Here is a 25,282-nt window from a genome sequence, read left to right as displayed (position 1 = left end):
TCTGTTAGATTAGAATATATTTTTTTCGTTTCTCTTCTTCTCCATTAGGAACATGAAGTGTTTCCCAGGTCTTCACATTCGTCCAGAATCAGTTCTACAGTTCATTATGAACATCGGGTAGAATGCACAAAACATTTTGTTTTTGAGCGCTTTCCGCCATTAGCCGATTGCCGTAAATAATAATACGTCCAACCTCGCGATTGCCTGCAATGCGTAGTTTCAGCCTAAGAAAACTTTTGTGAATACGAGCCCAGATAATTTTCCTTATCCTTTTTTCTTTGCACTTCATTGTCTATTGGCTTCGAAAGGCTGCCGGAAAACATTTCGTGCTCAGTAATCTGTTACTCTACGCGTTCTGATGCTCTCCATGTGGAATGCATCCTCGAGCATTCAGGATGGCGAATCTTTAATTTGCCTTCGTGGCTCTCAGCCACTGACAACCGCAATATATATATATATATATATATATATATATATATATATATATATATATATATATATATATATATATATATATATATATATATTTGTTTACAATTTAAATAAAATTCGCCGATGTAAACACAATCATGCGCGAAAATACTCCTGCTCATCTTTCTGAGGAAAGAGCATCTTACTCGAATACGCATCACCCATATGGCATCCTCACCAGACTTACTTCAGTAACGCATTAGAATCCATACAGAACCACGCCGTAAGATACATTCACTCGTCATACTCATATGATATCAGCGTATCACAATTAAAAGTAGAGTCTGGTCTGGACACACTAACGCACCGTCACCGTATCGCAAGCTTATCATTATTTCATAAATTCTACACCAGTTCGCTTCGCCACGCACCTTACATTTTACCACCTTCACGCATATCACTGCGCACAGGCCTCCCACTAAATGGTGCTTGCCTTAGCGCACGCACTCTCACGTGCTTGTCATCATTTTTTCATCGTACAGCTAAAGATTGGAACGGCCTTCTCCACCACGTCGCTGCCATCGCCACCTCGTCTGCCTTCGTGGAAGAAGTAAAAAGTGTTCTCTCTGTAGAATAGCATAGTGGGCAAGCTCCTGTATTTTTGTACACCCACCCCTTATGTAATACCCCACAAGGGGTCTTTAAGGTAATAAAATGAAAATGAAGAGACAGCTGAAAACACTTTTGTTCACACAGAAGATGAAGCTATTTTTTTTTTTTTCTTCAGGAGGAGTGAGAATATTATTACAAATAAATGGGTAGTACCTATACGTTTGCCTCTATACAGACGTTCTTCACGAAGCGGTGGAAAAGCAGGTGTTCATTCACTAAGCGAGCATTTTAAACCGCAGGAGAACGTAAAAACTCGGTCAACAGGCACAGGTTTGTTAACCGAGTATCAGTCTATTGCCTCCCCGTTTCACGAAGCACGACACACGCAAGCGCCGTATTTTCCCCGTGTCAGTTGCAATTCCCTCTCTCGTCTGTGCAGACTTTGCGCTCAATTAAGAGAACCAGCTGCGCATCGTTCACATCGACCGCTCGCTCGGCGTCGAAGGTTCTCTTTCCTTTTTTCTCGCGAATTTCCATGCAAGTGCGCATCGCTTCCACGCCCGCTAAGCATGTTCCGCGCATATATAATCGACATACGACACTAGTAGAAAGGAGCATAGCCGCGTGAAGTAGTCCGCACTCTGACATCTGCGCACCGCAATTAAAGGCGGAGTTCCTTAAGCCGATTACGATAGTCATGTGACCGGTCGTGCCCCCCCCTCCCTCCTCCTACCTTCCCTCGCCCTTACCCCGTAGCCACCTTATGGCCGAACGCCTTGCGCAAGCCTCGGAAACGCTAGTCAAGCTGTGTATCTCGGATCGTGGCGCACAAGGAGTCAGTCCAGTTGAACAGACCTGCCACTCCGAAAAGGAAAAACGACCGCTAAACTTGGAGCGGGGCGACAGAAGCGTTTCGCTCACCGCACAACGACACAGAGCATCTCGAGCGGCGGCCGAGCTGCGTGCGCTACCGTTCTCCAGCCCGAGCGGGTGACGCTTCCTCGTCCAAAGGATTTCGTAGACTTGGAACAGGCACTCGTTTTCAGAGGCCTGGCGTAGGTCCAGCTTAGAGGGACTCCCCCCTCGCGAGAGCTCTGTCCTCTCGGTTCAGAGAGCGCGCCGGATCGTTCTCGTCGGGGTTTTGGAACGACCAGGGCGGAGGACGGTCATGGCGCAAGCGACCGAGTACGCGGTGTTCGGCGCTCTCATGGCGCTCAACTTTGGCATCGGACTCTATTTCTCGCTTCGGCGAAAGGCCCGCTCCGCGGACACCACGGCCGAAGTGTTCCTCGGTAGCCGCGCCCTGCGCTCGTTCCCGCTGGCGGCGTCGGTTGTGGCGAGCCTCATCTCATCCACGGGACTCGTCGGTTTCACTGGACACTTCTACGCGTACGGCTTCCACCTGATGTGGAACGGCCTGAACACCATAGCTGTGGCCCCTCTGGTGGCGTGCTTGTTCCTTCCAGTGTTCTACGCCCTGCGCATCACATCTGTGTTTGAGGTAAGCTGGGATGTAGCTCTTATTTTTTTTTTTTCACTGTGGTCACGTCAGGCTGTCAGCCTCTTTGGAAAACGTGGCAGCTTGGATCTATTGGAAGTCGTTCCGGGCTCTTACACGAGCCATTTATTTCATACCGTCAACGTAAACCCTCTAGCGAAAGTAAACGGATCAGACATCCCGCTGCAATGGCGATTTACATCTCCGGCTGTAAGTGTAACTAAAAATTGAGGACCTCTGTCCAGACTTGGCAATGAAAATTTTCTAGTACCGTCGTAATTTGTTTTGGTACTCTGAATTACGAGTAAATTCAAATTTTTTTTTTCAGCGAATAGATGTTGTCCGTATAGCTGCGCTAGCAGTTGTGCATATTAAGTGAAATCAGGTCAATGGAACTTTTGCGTGTAACCTTGAACGGACCAGCGCGTTTGACTGATAATCGTACCCTCCCGGAATTTCAGCTGATAAACAGTTTGATCGAAGCTTGGTACCGGGGGCGCCACGCCGTTCCTCGTCCTACCTTGATCTTTTTGAGCGCGAACACGGGAGGCCATGGCATTCAGTACTTTCAACGGTGGCGCCGAAAAGTTTTCGCATGCTCAGGGGGAGTGTATTGCAAAGGAATAATTGCTTCGCGCGCATGTCGTCAAGTCATCGCGCTCGTCGCCTGCTACGCCTAGTTTTACGGCCGTGAAACAAAGTATTAAACTCTGAAAAATGTATATCGGGGAGCTTGAACGGAGCCGTGGTGAAACGTCAATTTGTTCTACGACTGCAGACTAGCGAGGAGTATTTTTTCGCGAAAAGTTCGGAAATTTGAAGGCAAATATAAAGTTTGTGCCTTCTGTCTTCAATTTGTTCCCGTTCAGAATCACAGAAATTGTTCCTGCCGAAGAATGTTTTAGCAACCATTCCAATGCAAGCAGTGGATATTTCCATCAAGCAGCTTTTAAGTTTGTAATTGCAACTTAACCAGTTACAGACAAAAGCTAAAGGAAGAAGATTGTACGTAACTGCCTTCGGACACCTTCTTTCTTTGGTTTATAAAATTCAGTATGAATAAATTTGCGGGCAGAAGTGACAGCGATATAATAAGCAATGATTTTTAGGCCCGACTGCCATGTTGAGGAACGCATCGTTGGACCTTGGCGCTGCGTAGTGTGGCCTATGGGTTAGCTGCGACCCGCACTGATGGAAAGAAAAGCGCCTAGCAGGCGGCCTGCGAGAGCTCGGGTGAGGTGATGCGCGCGAAGGAAGGCTACTCTCGTCACGCACGCGCTCGTCGAATCCGCGCTGCCGCTATAGGCAGCGCTCGTAGTGCCGAAAGCGATGTGATCCTGTGTTCACGTTTAAAAATATCAATATAGTAGGTATGGGCAATGTTTCCTTACAAGGCGGTCTTTATGAACTTTCAAGTATCTCGAAAAGCTCACTCCCCACGCTGAAAAAGCTTCCCGAGCACGAAGTTGCTTCAGGTCATTTCCACACTGCCTTTCTGCCGTGTATCTCCACTGTTGCTCATTTACACATTTTTTTTTCGCCTCTGAGACAAGGACTTCATTTATCTGCAAGAGCATGATTCTGCATTGATAGCTGATACAGCAATGTTCTTTGTAGACGTTTATGAGCCCCTTAGGGTGCATCCGATAACCGAGAGATATTTACGAATGAAAACGCAAGGAAACTTGAAAAATAGTCGTTCTATATTTCTGATGTGATTTACAATCATCACGACCCTACACTATTAAAAAACCCTTCACTGCAACTCAGACCTCCGGCCGGACTACACCGACGCGAAGCGTCGCTTCTGTGTTGGTTGTGGCTGGGAGTTGCCTTCACGAAAGCTTATTCAGCACTAACTGTAGTAGCTGATAGTCCTGCGTGTGATCTTTGCGGATGCGAGGAGAACATTGTCCACTTACTGTACCACTGTCCCCAATTTCAAGCACAAAGCCACTCTTTGTCCAACACATTGCGGAAACTAGATGATCGTCCTAGAGCACCGTCACCACCGATCATCGGCTCAGAAGGCAGTGAAGGCACTTTTGTGCTTTCGTATAACGTCTGGTTTGTACGAGCGGCTTTGACTCAAGTACTGTCCACGCATGTCTCTATATCCTCCCTCTCTACTTTCTCTCCCCCTTCTCCATTACCCCAGCGTAGGGTAGCGAACCGGACTCTTGACTGGTTACCATCCCTACCTTCCTTGTCTCTATCTCTCTCTCTCTTGCATCTTTTGACGCGTATCTTGTCCCACAACAGTAATCATCATCATCTGTTTTGCCCTAATTTTCTTTCTTTAACGCTGCGAGCCCGGTAATTCCAAGTCGCGAACGCATGCGCGTTATCAGCGTGCCATCGCATTGTCGACAGGAAAGTAGCGAGCGCAGCGTTTTCAAGAAAGGAAACGCAAGCAAGGCCGATGACGATTATTGTTGTGGGACAAATATATACATGAAAAGATGCAAATGGTTTAAGAGTGTATTGTTAGAGGAAACAAAACTACTGTTTGTAGGAGGGAGGGAGGGGATCGTAGTATCCCTTGAATTGGCACCGGCATCTCGGGTAAGAAAATTATACGCAACGCTTATGAAATAAAAAATCTAAATAGCCTCACGCATAATACTATGGGACTCGACCGCATAGGGGATATGTCGCTTTAAAATACGAGAAATGCAGATGTTTCCTTGCTTATGCAATCCACAAGCTTCATGGAATAGCTGTACTTATTTGTCGATCAGCCCGCTCAAGCAGCGAGGTGCGAGCCATTCGGAGCATAGATATTTATGCTAAGCATAATACCGGGAAAGCTTTCGGTAGCGTCTCTATGCGCCGCCAGTAAGGTTTCTTGAGCCTGGCTGCCAATTACGTGCAGAATATAGCTTTGCATTATTTTTTTTTTTGTTCGGATTGCGAATTGCGTTGATGTTGTTTATATTTTCTTGAAGCACTCTGTTTTCTTTATATATTTCGTAGAGCAAAAAGTTATCACTTGTCCTATACCGTTTCTACTATTTCATGGCTTTCAGAACACCATAAAGAAGAATACCGCTTAAATTATAAAAAGAGTCCATTTCGCATATATATTTAACGCATCCCATGGATTCAGTGCCTCAAGTAGTCATACGTAGCGTGTTCCTTTATGGCCCAAAAGTGTTTAAAAAAAAAAGAAAGAAACGAAAGTGATTATCTGGTTTTTAGTGATGTTTAAATTATTCTTAGTATTCTTTGCATAATACACTGCTACCGCGGCTAACTCAACACCGCCGTGAGGTGACGTAGAAATGCCGTGTTTTCACTGCAGCAGTATTCTGCTCGCAATTGCGTCGATGCCAAAAACACTCGCATGGTGAACTTCCAGGCGAGATCGCACGCACACGCACACGCACACGCACGCACACGCACACGCACGCACACGCACACGCACGCACACGCACGCACACGCACACGCACGCACACGCACGCACACGCACGCACACGCACGCGCGTACACCCACCCACGCACACACACATAATGTGTTTTCTAGGAACCAATGCCGACGATTTTGATGACGTTTCATGAATTTAAAAGTAAAAAAGTTATAGGGATTTTAACAAATCGATTTTTTATTTAGGCAGTCATTGGTTTCACGACAATTGTCAATAATTGAAAGAAACAATATCGAGTACGAAGATTTCAACTGTGTAACTCACTAATAAAGCTTGATATCTGATTTCAGGAAGTGCGCCTATTAAGACATCTAAAGCAGGCGAAAAATGATAGTGTGCACCGTTCTGCAATATACGAGTAATTTGAGAGCATGTTTTTTTTTTACAAGACCCTCGGGAACATGCTAACTTTTTCACGTAAGCTGTCAACTTATATATCAAATTTGTCCGTTTTAGATGCTCTGACAGATGCACGTTACAGAGATGCGACATCTGTTTTCGGTGCGGAGTTTGATTCGTAAATTTCGCGCCTCAATTATTACTTTTTTTAATGAATGACTGACGCAACGATTTTGTATCCCACCGTTTCTGTGTTATCAGATAGCTGCCGACCGCATTGCTGAACGCGCCAATAAATTTCTTGAACGCGCCAATAAATTTAACATATATCCTGCCTTAACGTGACCACTTCGATGTACGTGCCAAATGGAGCGCGGCTTCTTGGCTTAGCTTTCTTTACCAGTGGTCGCTGCACGTCACAAAAATCAGACGTGGTGGTAAGAAAGCGCTGACGCATGTGCTGGTCGGCCTGGTCCAATGGTCGCAAGTCAGAGAATGATCGTGTTGCGCCGAAAGCTGGACGCACGCCGCGTAAACATTTCTTTTACAGCCAAGCTGTCCATGACCAGAATCTGGAAAAAAATGTGTCCGAGATGTTGACGAAAACTAATCATGAGCGCCGATCACGCGCCCTTGACCTGCCCTTGTCGGACGTGGGACCTAAAGAGGTCTCAGGCGCGAGGGTAAGAACAGCAGTTCTTGAACGAAAAATGCGTTGTACAACCTTTTCAAGAAGGAATGCTAAGAAACTCTCGACGACTAAAAGTAAAGAAAAGACAAAAAAGGACGAAACAAACAACGAAGTTATGATGTTGACAAAAACAATGCGCCGCAGCGACGAACGCTGTTCTCCACACGCTAATCTATGACGATGCGAGTCGAAACGTCAGAGTATATGCCTACAGTAAAAAAAAAAGCAGGAAGAAATATAGAAAATGAGGAATAATTAGAAAATAAAAATAAAAACGATAAAGCAGTGTAGTTATCTGTTTGTGGCAATATATCATAACCACCATATAGAACTTAATATGTTGCCATTGAGCAATACAGCCTCACTGGACCTTCACGTAGTGGAAGGGCTTTGAATTTCCTGTTCGTGAGTTTCTCCGCATTACACACGAGATTTACGTAAACTTGGGCCCTTGCTCGGGTGGTCGACCTCTGAACTCGTGGCTCATACCCACTGTGGCAGATTGGTTATCGCTCCTGCCTGAACGCGCGCCGCCTTCCGTGCGTCTCTCCTTTTGTTATCTACTAATCTCCGTCTAGAGCATTCGATAAACCGATCGAATTGCACCTTCGTCTATTGGGCAGACATACGCGTCAATGCTACCAAGTGATCTCACCCCCCCCCCCCCCCCCCCCATCAATATTTGTGATGTACAGTGAAGTGAAGCCGACGGAAAGATAGGTCACACGACTTTTAAGTTCGCCACGTTAAAATAGTTCGTAATTGATGATTTGATGCACGTTCGATGAACGAAGGCATCACGACGTGATTTCGAAGCCAGCAACTATCTCGCAGAGCAAAAAAAAAAAGAGAAAAGAAAGGCAGAGATTTTCAGGTTTCGTTGAAACTGAAAAACATGTGAAGTTTTCTACCTTCTTCGAAGCCCTAAATCAAATTCCAATTTCTAGATTAATTAGAATATAGCCTTATCTCACAAGTGCAATAAATGAATAACCTAAGTTTGTTCAACGGTTGTCTCACAAAAAAGTATTTCTGATCTTCTGAAGCAATTCTGGGGTTTTAAGTGTCAAAGCCACCATATGATTTCGAGGCCCGCCTTGTTGAGGGACTGCGGAATAATTTTCACCACCGCTCACTCTGTTTTCCGTTCCCTTTGATTACCCCTACCTCCTTCCTTTTTTGCTCTTCCTGAGCTGCGCTACAAGCCTAAAACAGTCATGACCACCTGGAGTTCTTTAGCCTGCCAACGATGCACGGCACACGCGCATTTTTGCACTTGGCTCCCATCGGAATGCGGCCAGCGTGGCCAGGATTCAATTCCTTGTCCACGTGTTTAGCAGTACAACACCATAGCCGCTAAGCCACCACGGCGGCTATTTCCTAGCTTCACGCATATTCGAAGAGCAAAATTGCCTGCGAGCTAAATCTTCCTCTTAATGGAGTAGTGCGTCATGCTCAACGGATTTCTTTATTTAAATCACTATTCTTTTAATTTAGCCGTTCAGTATGTGACATTGTATGTGTGCACATACTGTCAATGTCATATTTTAGGTGTACACATACTTGACCGATCCTCAGGAATACGTGCAAATGGGACTCAAAAAGTACAGAATACTGAAATGTAGCCAGATGCGTATCGTACATTTCTATGCATACAGTCGCTATATGAAAACAACCCCACCGACAAGCTTTATGCACTGCCTTCTTCCCCGTGACGTCACGGCGCAGATGCCTCACACTGTGTGCATCCGCCTCATTTAGCATTTGCATTTCGGCATAGCTTCCGAGCGGTGTCCTGCATTAACATAAACACTGCACGAGATTACAGCTGTCACCTGTCTGGCGTGTAAGCATTCCATGAAACTGCGGCTTGACTAGGATGAAAGCAAACACAATTACACGCATTTCCATTAGTAGTACAACATTTCATGCCCCCCATTATATTATCAGGGCCTCGCTTTCAAGTAGATTCTAATTGTGCGTCAAATCTGGGTAATGCGTTTGCGGTCTCTGACCGAGCTTTCCGTCCGCACGTTCCACTGGGTGATGGAAAACTTGCGACAAATCCTGAAACACAAATATGGTACCGAAAGAACGAATTTCAGTGCAGATATCTAAAGTTGTCATTTATTTTTCAAGCGAAGCTTGTATTGCCTCACTCGTGTCAGCGCTCATGTTGCCGTACGAAAAAAACAAGCCGCGCGAAAACAAAAATTGTTTGTCGGGCTGCGGACCCGAACCACCGACTATCGGTTTGCGAGACCACCATGCTAACCGATTCAGCCACTGTCGTTTTTTTTCTTTATTACATGGAAAACAAAACTGAAGATACGCGCCCTTTAAAGCGGGCTTTTATATGCATGAAGAAGTAAACGTTGCGTAAGGCGCGAGCCAATCACCGGCGTCCCCTCCCTCCGGAGGTTCGAAAGGGTGTGACGCATGTTCGCTTGTCTTGGGTAATATTTCTGCAAAAGCAACCATAGTTAGGTTAAAGAGAATAAGCCTCAATACCCCGCCCTCTCGGATGCCACCATGACAACAAGAACAACAAAACAACAAAGAGATGGTTAGCTATGACTAGGAGGCAGTGTTTCTATTCAACACAGCGAAACTGATGCAAAACTAATCGAAACAATGCAAAACTGATAAATGAAACAATATATACGCACTGACGACACACAAATCACGGTGACACTTGAGCTAACCGCGCGAGCGCACCGTACATGAAATTTTCCGCAACCATTTATGCCCAGTCAAGCCGGCGGAAACAGTGGGGGTCTTCAGACATATATATTACATCCCCCCCCTCCCACTGGGCACCTGGCCCCATCATGATCTTTCTGTCGCCTTCACATCGCCATGTGTTCGTCACGCCGTCACACAATTACACGCATCCGCCTTAGGCGTACAAAATTTCATACCCACCGCCACATTATCAGAGCTTTGCTTCCCATAAATTCTAACATGTGCGTCAGATCTGGGTAATGCCTTTGCAATCTCTGCTAGAGCTTTCCGTCTTCACGTACCACGGGGTGAGTGAAAACGTACGGCAAATTCTGAAACACAAATATGGTACCGAAACAACGAGTTCCAGTTCAGGTAATTAAAACTATCAAATATTATTTTGCAAGCGAAGCTTGTATTGCCTCACTCGTGTCAGCGTCGGTGTTGATATTGCCGTACAAAAAGCTCAAGCCACGTGAAAATAACAATTGCTTGTCGGGCTGAGGATTCGAACCACCGACTACCGGGTTGGGAGACCACGCAAACCGATTCAACCACTTTCCGTTCATCAAATACGCCCTTTAAAGCGAGGTTTTACATGCATGAAGAAAAAGACATTGCGCAAGGCGTATCAATCACAGGCGTCCATCAATCACAGGTAGCCACCAACGGCGGCCTAACTCCCGCTCCTCTCACCAGGGGCGCTACGGTCGGTATGACGTCACACCAGCTGTGTAAAAACGGGGCCCCATCTCACGCCGTCGTGAGGCGAGGCGGTAGCCAGCAACGGCGGCCTAACTCCCACTCCTCTCACCAGGGGCGCTACGGACACTATTGTTTCGCAATCACCAGGCTTCACCAAGCTAAGCCACGGCCGTTTTTTTTTTTATTCTAGGAGGAAATCAAAACACATTCTACGTTGAAACGAACATCGGCAGTGGCACATGTCGCTGCAGGTGTTTCCTGTATGCCTGCTTTTTTCCACTTGCTGCTTCAATAACAAGCACGACTCGCGACCTTCGCGAATATTCTAATACACGTTAACGGAGCTGGAATGAACTACAAAAAAACATTATTCTGGGTATCAGATGCACGTATTGTTCTCTTCTGAACATTGCCATCAGAAGCTGCCCTGAGTTTGCGCATCCTTCATTTAGTGCTGAGGGAAATGCATTTCGCAAAATGTCGATGTTAAAACGCCGTAACAATAATCAAACAGAGGGAAAATAGATTATCAATCAATAAATAAACAAATTCAAATCATTTTGTATCAACATCACAACCAGAAGAGCACAGATATTCATGTGTGTGGAGTTGAAGCCACGAAACTTCTAGACGATGCCCGCGGTGGCTTCAGCTTTGCGCAGACGGACAGGAATATAATCACCGAGCAAAAATATTTGTCAACTCTACAAAAGAAATGGCGGAAGAAACGAACAAGCCGATAAGGTTAGACACGCGGCAGAACAGAAATGATGAACAGAATAGCCGATAGCCGATGAACAGAATAGCTGATATTCTAATTGACATTAGGAGAAAAATATGGAGCTGGGCAGGCCATGTAATGCATAACTTAGATAACTGGTGGACCATTAGGATTACAGAATGGGTGCCAAGAGAAAGGAAGCGTACTGGAGGTTGGCGGAAGACTAGGTGGGGTGATGAAATTAGGAAATTCGCAGGGGCTAGTTGTAATCGGTTGGCGCAGGATAGGGGAAATTGGAGATCGCAGGAAGAGGCCCTCGCCCTGCAGTGGACATAAAATAGGCTGATGATGAAGAATTCAAACTCCGAAGAAATCACAAGGTTTACCATGAATTTTTTAAACTTCTTTTCGGCATGGTTGAGGAAGCACCACATCAAATCTACTTCTTCTGTCAGCTCAACCTGCTGTCTGCTCGCATGTAGACGCTCGCGCAAACAGATATGCGTATCCTTAACAGATAATGCAATTTGTTTCCAAAACCTTTCGCCGAGTATATTGGCCGATAAGCTTGAGCACGTGTGTTCCTTAACTTGTGCACAACGACGAAACTGTTTGACATGAACTAATGTGCATATAATTTGCCTGCGAATGTTCCGAAAAGCATAGAAGGCATGAAATCGTAGTGATCAACAGCTGAATTTCCGCCACTGGCTTCTTCTATCCCCTCCCTCCGAAAGCGAAAGGAGCCTTGCGCCCGCCGTTTTCCGCCAGTTCAGGCCTGGCAGTGAGATGGGGAAGCCGCGTTTGGTTCGTGCTGCCGAAAAGCAGGCTGCGTTTAAGAAACGGCAGCGGGAGCGGCCAACGCGTCGTGCGTGCGGCTGAAAAACAGGCGGCGTTTGATGAATGCCGCACGGCAACTTGTTTGAGAGAGGGGTCGTCGTCGACGTGCCAACCTCGCCGTGATGAGCGCGAAACCGAGGCGTTGAGAAGACGAGGAGCCGCGGATACCAAGCTTGGCTTGCACCCCTCTTCGCAGTAGTGGTAGGGCGGTAATTCTTTTTTATTCTAGGAGGAAATCAAAACACATTCTACGTTAAAAACAAACATCGGCAGCGGCACATGTCGCTGCAGATGTTTCCTGTATGCCTGCTTTTTTCCACTTGCTGCTTCAATAACAAGCACCACTCGCGACCTTCGCGAATATTCTAATACACGTTAACGGAGCTGGAATGACCTACAAAAAACATTATACTGGGTATCAGATGCACGTATTGTTCTCTTCTAAACATTGCCATCAGAAGCTGCCCTGAGTTTGCGCATCCTTCATTTAGTGCCGAGGGAAATGCATTTTCGCAAAATGCACTTCTTTTCGGCATGGTTGAGGAAGCACCACATCAAATCTACTTCTTCTGTCAACTCAACCTGCTGTCTGCTCGCATGTAGACGCTCGCGCAAACAGATATGCGTATCCTTAACAGATAATGCAATTTGTTTCCAAAAACTTTCGCCGAGTATATTGGCCGATAAGCTTGAGCACGTGTGTTCCTTAACTTCTGCACAACGACGAAATTGTTTGACATAAACTAATGTGCATATAATTTGCCTGCGAATGTTCTGAAAAGCATAGAAGGCATGAAATCGTAGTGATCAACAGCTGAATTTCCACCACTGGCTTCTTCTGTAGAGAATATTATTTGACAAGTTATCCTAAAAATGATTAATAAGTGGTGGAAACATTACAAGCCTGAAAACGTATATTAGACTAGTCAATGTACGGTACCTGATCAATCTCGAAATGGCCGAGCCGTCGTAGCAGCAGCCAACGCAAACGCAATGTAATATACAGTTTGCGTATTCTAGGAAGCCAACCATGCGCGCACGTCCATGGCAATGATTCTGAAGAGGCACCGGGGTGCCATCGCCCATTCTCTGTCGTTATTTTGCTTGCCACGAGCCGAATAGACGATGTCGCAAACATAAAAGCAACACGTGGCAAAAAAAAAAAAAAAAAAAAACTAATAATATGTCTGACATAATTGATAAGCGCGTCAAGATATGCAAGTCAAATCTCACGAAACGTTGAAAGAAACATGCAAACAAACGGCGTCTCATTCAAGGTTTCGTGTGTATATAAACGTGAAGATTGGCAGAACAGCGAGTGTCGTTATCATTATCTTTCCTTTTTCTTTTACTCAAGGAGCACAGGTGTCTCTCTGGCTTCCTTGGCTCATTATAAAACTTCTCGCGTGCATATCTAAAATAATTACGTAACGGGGTCGTGTTGGAACCTATGCGCGGTCTGATTTCCAGGAAGGCTGAGTGCCAAAATCGAGCACGCGCTTCCTGCATGAGGAAGTACGCCAAATATTTCGTTTATCTTTCCAGTCCCTTTCGGAGGCCAATTAATAATGTCTATTCAGAAATGCAGTATGTATTTAGTTTGTTCATGAAAAGCTTAGCGCTCCAAAACGAGTTCTGAATTTTTATTTCATCACTGAGTTTTGAGAATTTTACAGTATGCGGACGCCTCGCCAAAGTTCTCTACAGGAACGTCAGATAAAAAAAATGCTAGTTCGTGTCCATGGCATGCTTAGAAAGCACCTATTCAGCCATTTGAGATAGAGAGAGAGAGAGCACGTTATTGGAACACAGAGAATTCTACCGGCGTGTGTAAAGTCACCAGTACATGCCGCTCTGCATGAGGGAGGCGAAGAGGGATCACATAATGTTTGGTCTTAACGGAAATGAGACAGTGAATGAAGCAGCTGTTCAGCACAAGAAATATGTAAATACATACTTTACGAAAAGAGGCGCGTCGGTTATGGCGAAAAGTACCGCTAGTGCAGAAGGAAACCGCTCCTGGACCCAGCCAATTCACCAGCGTACCTTTCCTCCACTGTGTATACCCGGGCTTGAGTCTAAACTTTTTCATCAACTTCCCCGCTGGCAAGAAACTTTGCATCATCGTCTTCGCCTGATGATTGAATTTACAAAGAGTTGTTTGCACCACCTGGAACAATCTACCCATGCGTAATTTGACGCTTGTGGTGACACAAGCGGTATAGCGGATCCGGTTAGCATGACGGGCCTATACACATGAAAGGACATTTCATGAAAACGAAATACACAAAGTTAGACAGGCACCATAACGCTGAGAAGCTGATTAGGTTGTATTCCTTGTCCTTCTAAGCTACTGGAAAGATAACTGCGTGATGCTAACAAGCTTTGTGCGTAGAAATGACAGATGGGAACACAATACATCAAGACAAACTGACACTGAACGCGCAAGCGCCCAGCTATCTGGCTTCCTGTTTACTGAAATGCAAGTATTACTAAATCTTGTCGTACAGGTCTAAGCACAAGTGTTTCACAAAGCTCTACGCAAGCTTTGAGAAGTACCGTAAAGGGGAGCCTCCTGAAACGTTTGATCATCTGTCGTTTCACGCAAAAAAAAAAAAAAATATTTAAGCACCTGTCGCGCAACTTCCGTGAATGCAAACTGGCGTGAGAATAGTGGTAAACTCAGCGAGCTTGTTCGCACTGAAGATAAAATTTGAGCGCGAAAAGTAGAAATGGACGAAATCGAGACTACACAACACGAAAGATTACTATGAATAAACGTTTGTTTTGAGAAAATGTGTTAAATTTCTACGAAAAGAAAGCATTCTCGTGCGCATGATTGCGTGCGTTTAACAATGGAAATTCCCAATGTTCCTTACAAAGTAGAAACACATGTTGAGCGCTTCTTGCAGGAAGAAAAAAGGTGAATAGCAAGATTGGTGTGAATTTAGGCGAGTTGTCTAATATATCTATATATATATATATATATATATATATATATATATATATAAGGAAAACAGACAGCTGGTTGTCCGCCAGAAAGCCTGTTTGTTTCTTCTGCTTTCCTTCGCCATGCAAGCGCCCGAGCCCAAGTACCTCTAATCTTCTTCATTACACTATGTGTGTGTGTGTGTGTGTGTGTGTGTGTATGTATGCATATATATATATATATATATATATATATACACAAACAGAATATAATATGCCGAAGGTGAGCATGCAATTTGCCTGAGTTTTTTGTTCGATAAGGTCAAGGACGGATCGCTCAGGTATCATTCATAATGAATTTTCGTTGCTTCTGTAGCTTGCCGCGTGCACTTATCCCCGTTAAGGTCAATAGTGGAGCAATTATGAAAAAGCGGCGAGCATTCATACCTTCTACAGTGCAATGACAGGTTTCTATCGCCGGACCCCTCGCGGACTAAATTATTGTGCTCGGCCGCAGAAGCATGTGACCGTTTGTGCTATGTGTTTTCTGCAGCATGATAGTGTAATGCAGTAAGCCATTCTGCGAAGTTGTCGAACGTGCCTTTAGCAGCGATTAGTCGTGCAAGCTGCAAAAGTACATTCCAAGTGCACGCAGGGTGGTGTATGGAGGGCCGCTTTTATGCGAACAGAAGTTGAGGCAAAACGGTCAGATGCTTGAACGGCCGCGCACAATCATTTAGCTCTCAAGAGACCCGATAGGAACTTGTCACTATGCACTGTAGAAGTCGAGAGTGCATTTGAGGTTATTACAACGTTCTTTTTCGTCGAAACGCGGACATGTGCACGCGGTAGGTCACAGAAGCAGCAGAAATTCATTCTGAAGAACAAAAGTGTCTGAGCTCGCCGTCCTTGTCCGTATCAAACAAATAAATTAGGTATATTTTCTACATGAGCCTTCTGCATATTATTTTAAACGGTATAGCGGGTGTCTCACATAACTTTAGCCGAACTTTAAAATATACCGAAGCACTCTAAGAGCCCTCGACCACGGACGTTGTTAGCTATTGTATGGAGCCATACCACACTATTTTTCATATTCTACCTAACTGCACAATAGACAATAATTATTGACTAACTTCGCGAGTATTCATTTTAGAACAACACTTTTTATGAGAAAGTCGTAACGACCTCTCGGAAACATCTAATCCAGGCGCGTTGAACTTCCTGCTTGTTTCGTAATCATTGTTGTTTCTGTTTTTTTTTTTTAGAGAAAGCCTGCTAACTATAACGAAAACACACGTGAAATACCCGCTGGCACGCCGTGATCGCAGCGCTCTCAAACGGACTGCACGTGAACGAAGGGTGCATTAAACTTGTCGCTTAAAAAGTTACAAGGCAGCGACGCAGGTATAGGCCACTCGATTTACGCCAGTGGTGAGCGTCGGCTCATCGCAGTCATAAAGTTTCCTATTATTACAAGAGGGAACTATGGCGCTGCGGTCGTTCATTCACTATAGGATTTATACATGGGTTTCCCTTATCTTTGTGCTTGGGCCTTCAGACGTTCTCGTGGCTTCGTTTATTACTCTTTATCTGGGCCTAAATTGGACTACATTTCGGAGCAATTCGTACTCTTCTTTAACGCAGAAGATAATAAGACTGGAAGAACGCAACATCGCTGCTAATTGCAGTGGTTCAGCTTTTCCATCCGTCCATGGCGCAATCGCTTTAGTATATGGCTTCTGGGCTAAAGGTTCTGTGTTCGACTCCTGCCGTCTGACAATTTTAATAATGGTTCTGCAATTATTGCTAACGAAATACTTTCTTATATTTGATCTCTGAGCAATGTGGTGAAGCCATTTAAAGCCAGAAAGGCGAAGGTTAGGTGCAGTCATGTGCCACCCGTCTATCCTATGCTATAGCTGAACTGCCCTTCTTGCAATTCCCGTAGACTCTAGCGCCACAACCCGCCGTGGTTGCTCAGTGGCTATGGTGTTGGGCTGCTGAACACGAGGTCGCGGGATCGAATCCCGGCCACGGCGGCCGCATTTCGATGGGGGCGAAATGCGAAAACACCCGTGTGCTTAGATTTAGGTGCACGTTAAAGAACCCCAGGTGGTCAAAATTTCCGGAGTCCTCCACTACGGCGTGCCTCATAATCAGAAAGTGGTTTTGGCACGTAAAACCCCAAATATTATTATTATTATTATCTAGCGCCACAGACCCCTCTAGTAATTGTATGAAACCCTATGATCGCCGCACTTAATGGACAGCGATAAGCAGACACCTGCATTGCTCCCTTGTCTCTCTTTCTGAGTGACAACGTACAAGATCAGTGCGCGGCACGTTCATAGGCGACCTGTTTGAGAGCACAGCAATTGCGGCGTCCAAGCGGGAATGCCACGTGCTTTTGTTTTCATATATAGCGGGTTTTGTTTTTGCCATCGAAAAAAAAATATACTATTTCGAAACAAGGAAGTTAGAAGCTGTTGAATTGCATGTTTCAAAGAAGGCTCTGCAACTTTACCGTTGGAAGTTTCGCGCTAAAGCGAAGTCGGTTAACTAATCTTGAATAATTATGCAATTAAGCAGACTACAAACCTAATGCGACTTGCTCCATACAATACCTAACAACCTTCATTTGGTCGTGTCCTCCTAGAGCGTTACGGCATATCTTTAACCTCTCGGCTACGGTTAGTTGGGATCTTCTGTATATTCTGTTACCTTTCAAAAAACCTTTGGCGGAAGGAGCGCCAAGTTTGTTGTACCTGTTTCTTTTATAGAAAGTTTGTTGTACCTGTTTCTTTTATAGAAAGTTTGTTATACCTGTTTCTTTTATAGAAAAGAAACAGGTACAGCAAACTTGCCGCTCCTTCCGCCAAACGTTTTTTGAAAGGTCACAGAATATACAGAAGATCCCAACTAACCGTAGCCGAGAGTTAAAGATATGCCGTAACGCTTTAGGAGGACACGACCAAATGAAGGTTGTTAGGTATTGAATGGAGCAAGTCGCATTATTTTTGTAGTCTGCTTAATTGCATAATTATTCAAGATTGGTTAACTGATTACGCGTCCTTATCAATTCAGTAACAAGGTGCTGCTATTACGTGTTCTCATCTAGATAAGACTTTTTTTTTTCGTGTAGGAATAAAGAGGATAGGCTGACATACCTCGTACCTTCGTTCTTTGGGTGGTAATGACTCACTTACCGCCCTGTTAACGGACCCTGGAGACTTATCTCAGTGAAGGCCGTCAGGAGCAATTACAGGGCCAAAAATTGAACTCACAAACACGCGCTCTTTATCGTCACACTATATACTCGCTGAGCTGCTGTAGCCGGTTTCATATGTTTAACGACGTTTTACCTGAGCAAGAATTTGGTTTGTTTCAAGTTATTACTTCTCTCTTACAGAAATGTCTTGTGATTTTCTCGTTGGCTTCCTCAGTAGATTAGTAGAATGGCTGGCAAAAAATGCAGTTCCTTAGAAACAATGAATGTGAGCCCGATTTTCCCGTCAACAATAAAGTCACGCGCATTCAGTGCTTACGCTGCTTGGTATAGCGACGGTAAAACAATAAACGCTGTCAATACTCTAACTTACAACGTCAACTCGCTATTGAGCGAACTTCTTCGCAGAATAAAATCAATACTTCGAATTATGAAAACACTAGCACGGCTTTTTATCGTCGCAAAATATTTGACGGCCGTCGTCTGTGCTCGAGGCTATCACTGTGATTTGGGTATTGCCGGTTTTTCTGTACACAAGTATGGCCTAGTAAAGTGTTGGATATTTACCTTACAGTACTGGAAATGTTTTGCTGTGTACCATCGTTACAACGTGAGAATACGAGTATCAACGAAGTTTTAGGGATAACTAGTGTAGCGGATTGCATTTCTTATTCTGTATCTAAAACATTTTTGCATCCTTAAGAGACTTGTTAGCGCTTTGACAAACACCCTTAACCATAAGGAGTAAGAACGAATCGTTGTCGCAGAGAAACGAAGTTTTCCTTTCTTGAAGCCTTGTGGAGATAAGTAGACATGATGATAGCTGTCACACATGACACGAATATTTCATAAAGTAAGCTTTCATAGCAATATACCTGTCAAACTACCGCGTTAGATGTGCGCACAGAGGTTAGCATTCATACCGTTTCGGAATGCATGGTTTCCTACATAGTATCCGTAGTTTAAGCGCGCTGTGGTGTACAGCAAACTTATTTTACAGACTTACTGATAAGGCTCTTAGCCATACGACAGTATGGCAGCCTCAAAAACGCAAGGTTGCTTGCCGCATGCACGCAGTGTACTCCTAGATATGGGAACCCAATGCAAGCCGGTATTCGAACAAAGATTACAGATATCTTTGCGCACATCATTCATACGTCACTTACATTCCCGGAACGGACTCCCATGTCACAGCCTATGCGACGCACAACGCGACTTTTGATGCTCGGTCACTTATGTTGCATCAGGCGTACAACTCATTCGAAGGACGCTATCACAAAGCACGCGCCAACTCTGTGTGTGTTCGTCAGTATGACTACGTCGCAAACATGAGAGGACAGATAGTGGAGGAGGTTGCTGCAAGTTTCACAAAACCGGCACACGAAAAGTCGAAAACAAAAAGGCAGGTCTGTACATATGTTGTTGCTACAAATCCTAAATGGCGGCACAAGTCCGTACTTTTTGTTCGAGACAGAGGCATCAGAGACAGCTGCTCGTGCGTCGAGAACATTGTGTTTATTAGGAGCATGCATTTCCGTCAGCTTTGCTTTAACTTTAGCGAAACGTTTGTAGCGCGAAATGACTGACACAACAGAGTCAATCAATATTAGGAACACGTGTAACAGGCAGAGGCTTAGCTGTCTCACACAGTCGTAAATCTTTCAAAATACCTAAACGCGAACTCCTTCGTGTATTATTAGGCAGTTGAAGTGTGCCTGACGGTGACAGTTTTGCAATGTTCTACCTCTACGTATATTCAGGTATTGCTTTAGGCACTTACAACCCCTACGATATTTTTGTTTGTAGCCTACGCGGCTTCACAAATTTGGCATATTTTTTTTTCTTTCGTTTACATTGCAACGTTCTTTTTCAATATACAACGGACTGCTTACGTACATCGTTAAGAGCTCGGTGATACCATAATCGCGGAGCTTTTACCCTTGGCTCGAGGACCCTCTTGGCAAGCAAATAAGCTAGCGCTTTAACGTCTCTATTTGCAGGGCACTGCAGGCAAAGCAGCCAATTCCACTATAGGTCGTTGCGATGTTTTCTTTTCGACAGGTAACAGCGTTAGCAGCCACTGTTGGAAGGTGGCATTACCCGCTACGTTTTTCAAAGTCCCTAAAGAACACTGCGTTACGCAAAAGTTAATATTTATAAAAATAGAAGGCATCCTAAGTGCAATGTGTCACAGAATGTTAGGGTTTCTGGCGTAAGTAGTATGGCGTAAGATATACGTATTGAACCCTCTTTTTTTGTGTGTTTCTGTGTGGCACACGTCGTATGCCTGGTGATCTCAATGAACTAAGCGGGGCGCTATGTACGTGATTACTGAAAGTATGCGCCTGATATTTATTTGTGCGCTAGCAAAGTTCGAAGTGGGTGCGGAAATTGCAGCCTTTGCAATAAATTTCGTATGCAAGCGCACCAAAGCGTTATTAGCATTTTAGGAGAGCGTTCAATTTGACCCCTTTTCCTGGTAAATTGACACATGCCACAGTCATAAAATTTAGCGCTAATCGAGGGAAAGGCGATGGTAAAGCTGCGTGAGAAGTAATACGCATGTGGAATGACAACTGTCTTAAAGAAAGAATATGTTACGCAAATATTTGAAAGTATCATGCGGCCGTTATTTCCTATGCCTACTAATGTTCCAACATAATTTTACGTTACACCAAACCTACGTCTCGTGCAAAGGGGGTCTTGTTAAGTGCAATATTCTTGGCTTGATTAGATCTGTTGCAGATAGTTACTAAACTCTCATCTTCTCTTTTTTATGCATTATGCGAGGTTCGTAGTACGTTTCCCCGGTGGTCTGCGTGAACTAGGAAGGTAACTTGTTTATATTTGTTCCGATGAAGGGCAGATTTTGGATAATATGTGGACGAAGTTAAAGCGCGAGGAAAAATCACGGCCTTCGTAATTAATTAACTGCGCAAGCTGTACGGAATGTACGGTGTGTCTGTGATAAGAACAACAGTGAATGCAGCCTCCTGACCTGGGAAAACTACAAATGATACTAACATCGCACCTTGTGAAAATTAAGGGACGTATTGGCCAGTGCTCTCACCATGTGTAATGTGTGTGGATGAAGTATTGCCTTTGGAAAAATTAAAAAAAAAACTGTACGAACGCACTATGGGGCCAGGTTTTAAACGGAAATGTCATAAAGAAGCAACGTTTTAATTGGTGGGATTTGATTACAGGCAACTGAATCTGTTATTGTAACTAACTGAAAGGAATAGCTTTGCTGGAATTTGGGTAGCGATTGCGCAAGGTCGAACATGTCTGTTGTCTTTTTACCTGGCCAATAATTAACGTGTACATGTGGTTGGAACAGTTATTCAAAGGTTACTAAATAAAAAAAAAACAACGCGACACGACTGACTGCACGAAAATAGCAGTTTAATTACCTAGTAATTACAATGTGTTGTAATCTCAGCGCTGACACCCGTTGTTGCAAATGGGTCGCAAGCCCCAAGGGTAGCGTTGGCCTGGCGGCCTGGGGCACAACTGGAAGCACCCGAAGGTCCCGGCAAAGCATGAGTCGACTGGTAACAGAACAACTTGTTTATTCTAGCATCGCAAAAGAGCGGGCCGTCAGGTCGACCGAAGTGGAGAGACGGGAGAGCACGTAACTCGACGGAAGAAATCGGAGCCTCTCTCTTGGCGTCCGGGGGCAGCTGCTTTTATACTCTCGCAGTTGAGGGGAAGGAGGAACGCCTCGTCAGAGGCGCACGTGATGTGGGGCACGGACAGGCTGAGAGACATGTTGAGACGAGTGTAGTGACGCATCCGCCGAGCCGGCGCCGGTCAGACCTCCTCGCTTCACACTTGGGGAGCTCCTCTCGCCGGCTGCCGCGCTTTGACAAGCGTGGGCACCACCATGCACACACACACACACGCACACTTGAAGACACGTGGCACTGAAATATGCCTGGACGCGCGTGGCGGGGAGGCGTATCGGCGGCGCTGAACGGGCCAAAATGTCCGCCGCTTTGAACGAAGCCCCGGCGTCCGTTGCATCCGCGCCGGCCATACCGCGCGTCGTAGGCGAAACGTAACAAATGTTAGACTTATTCAAAAATGCGCGATGGATCTTTCTAAAATCTTGAATTTTGTTTAGTGGTGTCCACAGCACCTTGAAATAAAGGTATGTACCTTTTCCACATTTGTTAACAGCGTATATCATCATACGCGACTAAAGGGGATATTCTCCGTCGCCCATGCGTAATATGTAGGGGTGTGCGAACAATCAAAATTTTCGAATAACAAATCGAATATCGGCCTAATCTATTAGGTCTTCGAATCGAATACTCACTTTTCATAATTTGAATATTTTTGAAATAGTTTTCGACGTTTGAAATCTCTAATTTGGCACGATCAGCATAAAATTAGCCCGCGATCAACATTAAGGCAGACCTGAATCCGAGAAGTTGCGCAGTGGAATCAATCAGGTCGCTCAAGGGCCGAGACTTTTACGGCTAAACTACCATCACGTGCACTAGTAATGAGTCTTGAATATGCAAATAACTGCTTGTTTGCTCCCAATGCTCGGTTCGCGCTTTTATTAAACAACGCTATACGATTGCATTGAAATGACACAAGTTTGGTAACGGTGTGAATACGAGGATGCCAAAAATCTTTTGCTGTTACAAAAGTACACGATATTCGAACGTTTCGGTGTGGGCGAAGTGCAGGAAACACACGTGTACCATGCACTTTATGAATAGCTACTTTATTAATTGATTTATTTATAGTGGTGGCGATTTTTATATTTTATGTCATTGTATATTTTTTTTCCTTTAGCTGCACGATCTTGATCCCCGATGATTGCGCTCCTTTTAGCATGGATTTTGCTTCGACCGGAGGAGACTTAATTTAATGTCATTTCTATATTAATTTATGTTGTCCTTGTTCGGCAAAGATGGGCTACCCTCACTGGAGGTACTATCAAAAAGCAAAAAGGAACGACAGTACAATATGGTGGACTGATAATTATCGAAATTTAATTTGTTTGGAAGCGGCAGACTTCTAACAACCTTTCCTGTGAAACAGAACTTTAGGGCTTTCCAGTAGAGAGCGCCGTTTGAATATCAGAGTCACTTTGTATCTCAGCCACTAATCTTCAATATGCGCCAAGGTGTTATATCCAGGCGTTTGCGTATTCACATCCGCCACAGGTAGCTCAGGAGTAGGATAGCCTACGTGTGTGTCCGCGGGGATTCTCTCTTCTGTCTACTGAGAAAGCGAGATATTATCAGTGCTAGTTACTTCGCTTCCTTAATAATTCGGCATTACAAAAAACGCAATAACGGAACAAAGACAGCTTCCTTACGGACAATGTACCGGCATGGTCACTGTATCTGTGACGAGCTACAGGTATTACGGGCCTATTTCTCAGAATCTCAGCCGTCTTTCTGTGTGTGCCTTTTCCAGAAAGAGAACAGTTCTTCTAACAGCCAGTTTCCTTTCATACGTGTACATACAGGCAACTCTGCAAAGCGTACCCAGTAGAAGATTTCATTCACAGCAGAATGGGACCTTTCGCATGTTGTTGTCAGTGCTGTGGCGTCGCGTGAAGCTCTTGAAGGTGGGCGCTCTGGCTTTTTCAGAAGCAGGGTATGCAGGACTTGATGCGGCAACTTAACTACTTGGGACGATCTCATCCCATAAGTCTAATTTCGGGTGCAGGTGGGTGGAAAAATGTTCCCGATATGGGCACGGGGAAGGCTTTCGCGTACAACTGTAGCCGTTTCACTGGAACACGTCTCGGCATATTTTCTGTTGGGCACATTTGAAAAGATGTTGAAACATATAAAGCGCTGCTCCATAAATTATCTGAATTTATGTGGAGAGCCATTCTATTTGGCTAAGTAAACGCGTTCGCTAAACATTTACCGCTTATAGCTGGAACCTACATCGAACGAGATAGAGTGCGTACTTCTGCAAAGTGGTCGAGAAACTACCACTTGTGTCACTCACAGGCCCGTTTGCTTGCCCTGTCTTCGTTGAGGTATGATGTAGTGTCCTTCGGCCAAGTGTCTGTTCTACGAAAACTGGCGTTGCGTTCCCTTTGTAGATTGTGGTATAAGGAAAAAAAAAAAAGACAAATACCGTATTGCCTCTCGTTAACGGTCCTCGCTTCTCCGGAAATAGTAAATGTCCGATAACTCAGTAGTCGATGACCTGTTTTATGTGATACAACGCTCGGTCATTGCTCCTAATCGCGTGGCAAGTTGTGTCGTATTTCAGGACAGCCTGAAGAGCATGTAGCGTGCAGGGATGCAGTTGGTGATACGTCTACCAAGCGTGACGTCCGATAGTATTTATTTATTCATTTATGGTTGATATCCTGTGTTCCTTTTCTACCATTACGGCTTTTCGAGGTGGCTTTTACCCTTTTGTGTACGTACAGTGCCGTTAACTTTTAAATAGGACACGTGGATTTGTGCCTGTCACTTTGCCAACACTCCAGCTGGAACATCCGCTATTAGAAAGCTGACATCATTACCAACCACATGTTGTACTATGCGAAGGCGGTCATTTCCGCACTTGCTAGCAAATATATATATATATATATATTTATGTATATATATATATATATATATAACAACACGTGTTGTGCTTCATTCACTCATGTGTTCCCTTTAACAGCCAAACACCCCATAAAATTTCCTCTGTAGACATCACTTATGTTTATGTGCTTGCTTTTTTATTATGGTTGCTCGCAGTTGCCCTGTGTGCTCCCGTATACCAATCCCATCGAGGTTGTTTTTTTATTTTAGCGCAGCAAAATAATGATAATAATAATTAATAAAAAATAAAAACGTATAATGGGCGGAAGAGGGAAAATAAGAACAATGTAGAGATTTTGTAACACGTTTTAAATCAAGCAAATTTATTGTCTCTCTAGAGAATCCAACCCCTTGGCTAAAGAGATAATACATTCACGTTGTCTCTAAGGGCACCTCCTCGCCACTACGTTTAGACGGCCCGCGGCACCACGCAGATACGGAATGTTTTGGACGTTCAGAGATTCCAAGGCGTTGCCATTTTAGGTCAATGAGAAGTCTGTCCTTCCAGGAAATATTGTCGCTGAAGAACAAGTAGAACATGCGTAACTGAAAGAAAATTAGTGCAATAGTGTGAAAT

The 25,282-nt window shown here is 44.6% G+C and overlaps 1 protein-coding gene across 1 annotated transcript in view; it reads left to right on the top strand.

Annotated features, from left to right (window-relative positions):
* Positions 1-529: 529 nt before the first annotated feature.
* Positions 530-25,282, top strand: part of LOC126522453 (sodium-coupled monocarboxylate transporter 2-like) — a 59,917-nt gene continuing 35,164 nt past the window's right edge. The window contains exon 1 of the mRNA XM_050171196.3: positions 530-2,524. Within this exon, the coding sequence (XP_050027153.2) occupies positions 2,192-2,524 (333 nt within the window). The 5' untranslated portion in view covers positions 530-2,191. The remainder of the gene's footprint in view (positions 2,525-25,282) is intronic.

This window comes from Dermacentor andersoni, chromosome 6 (genome assembly GCF_023375885.2).
Source record: "Dermacentor andersoni chromosome 6, qqDerAnde1_hic_scaffold, whole genome shotgun sequence".
In the NCBI taxonomy this organism is placed as follows: domain Eukaryota; kingdom Metazoa; phylum Arthropoda; class Arachnida; order Ixodida; family Ixodidae; genus Dermacentor; species Dermacentor andersoni.
The sequence above is the reverse complement of the archived record's forward strand: the minus strand, read 5'-3'. Positions and strand labels throughout refer to the sequence as shown.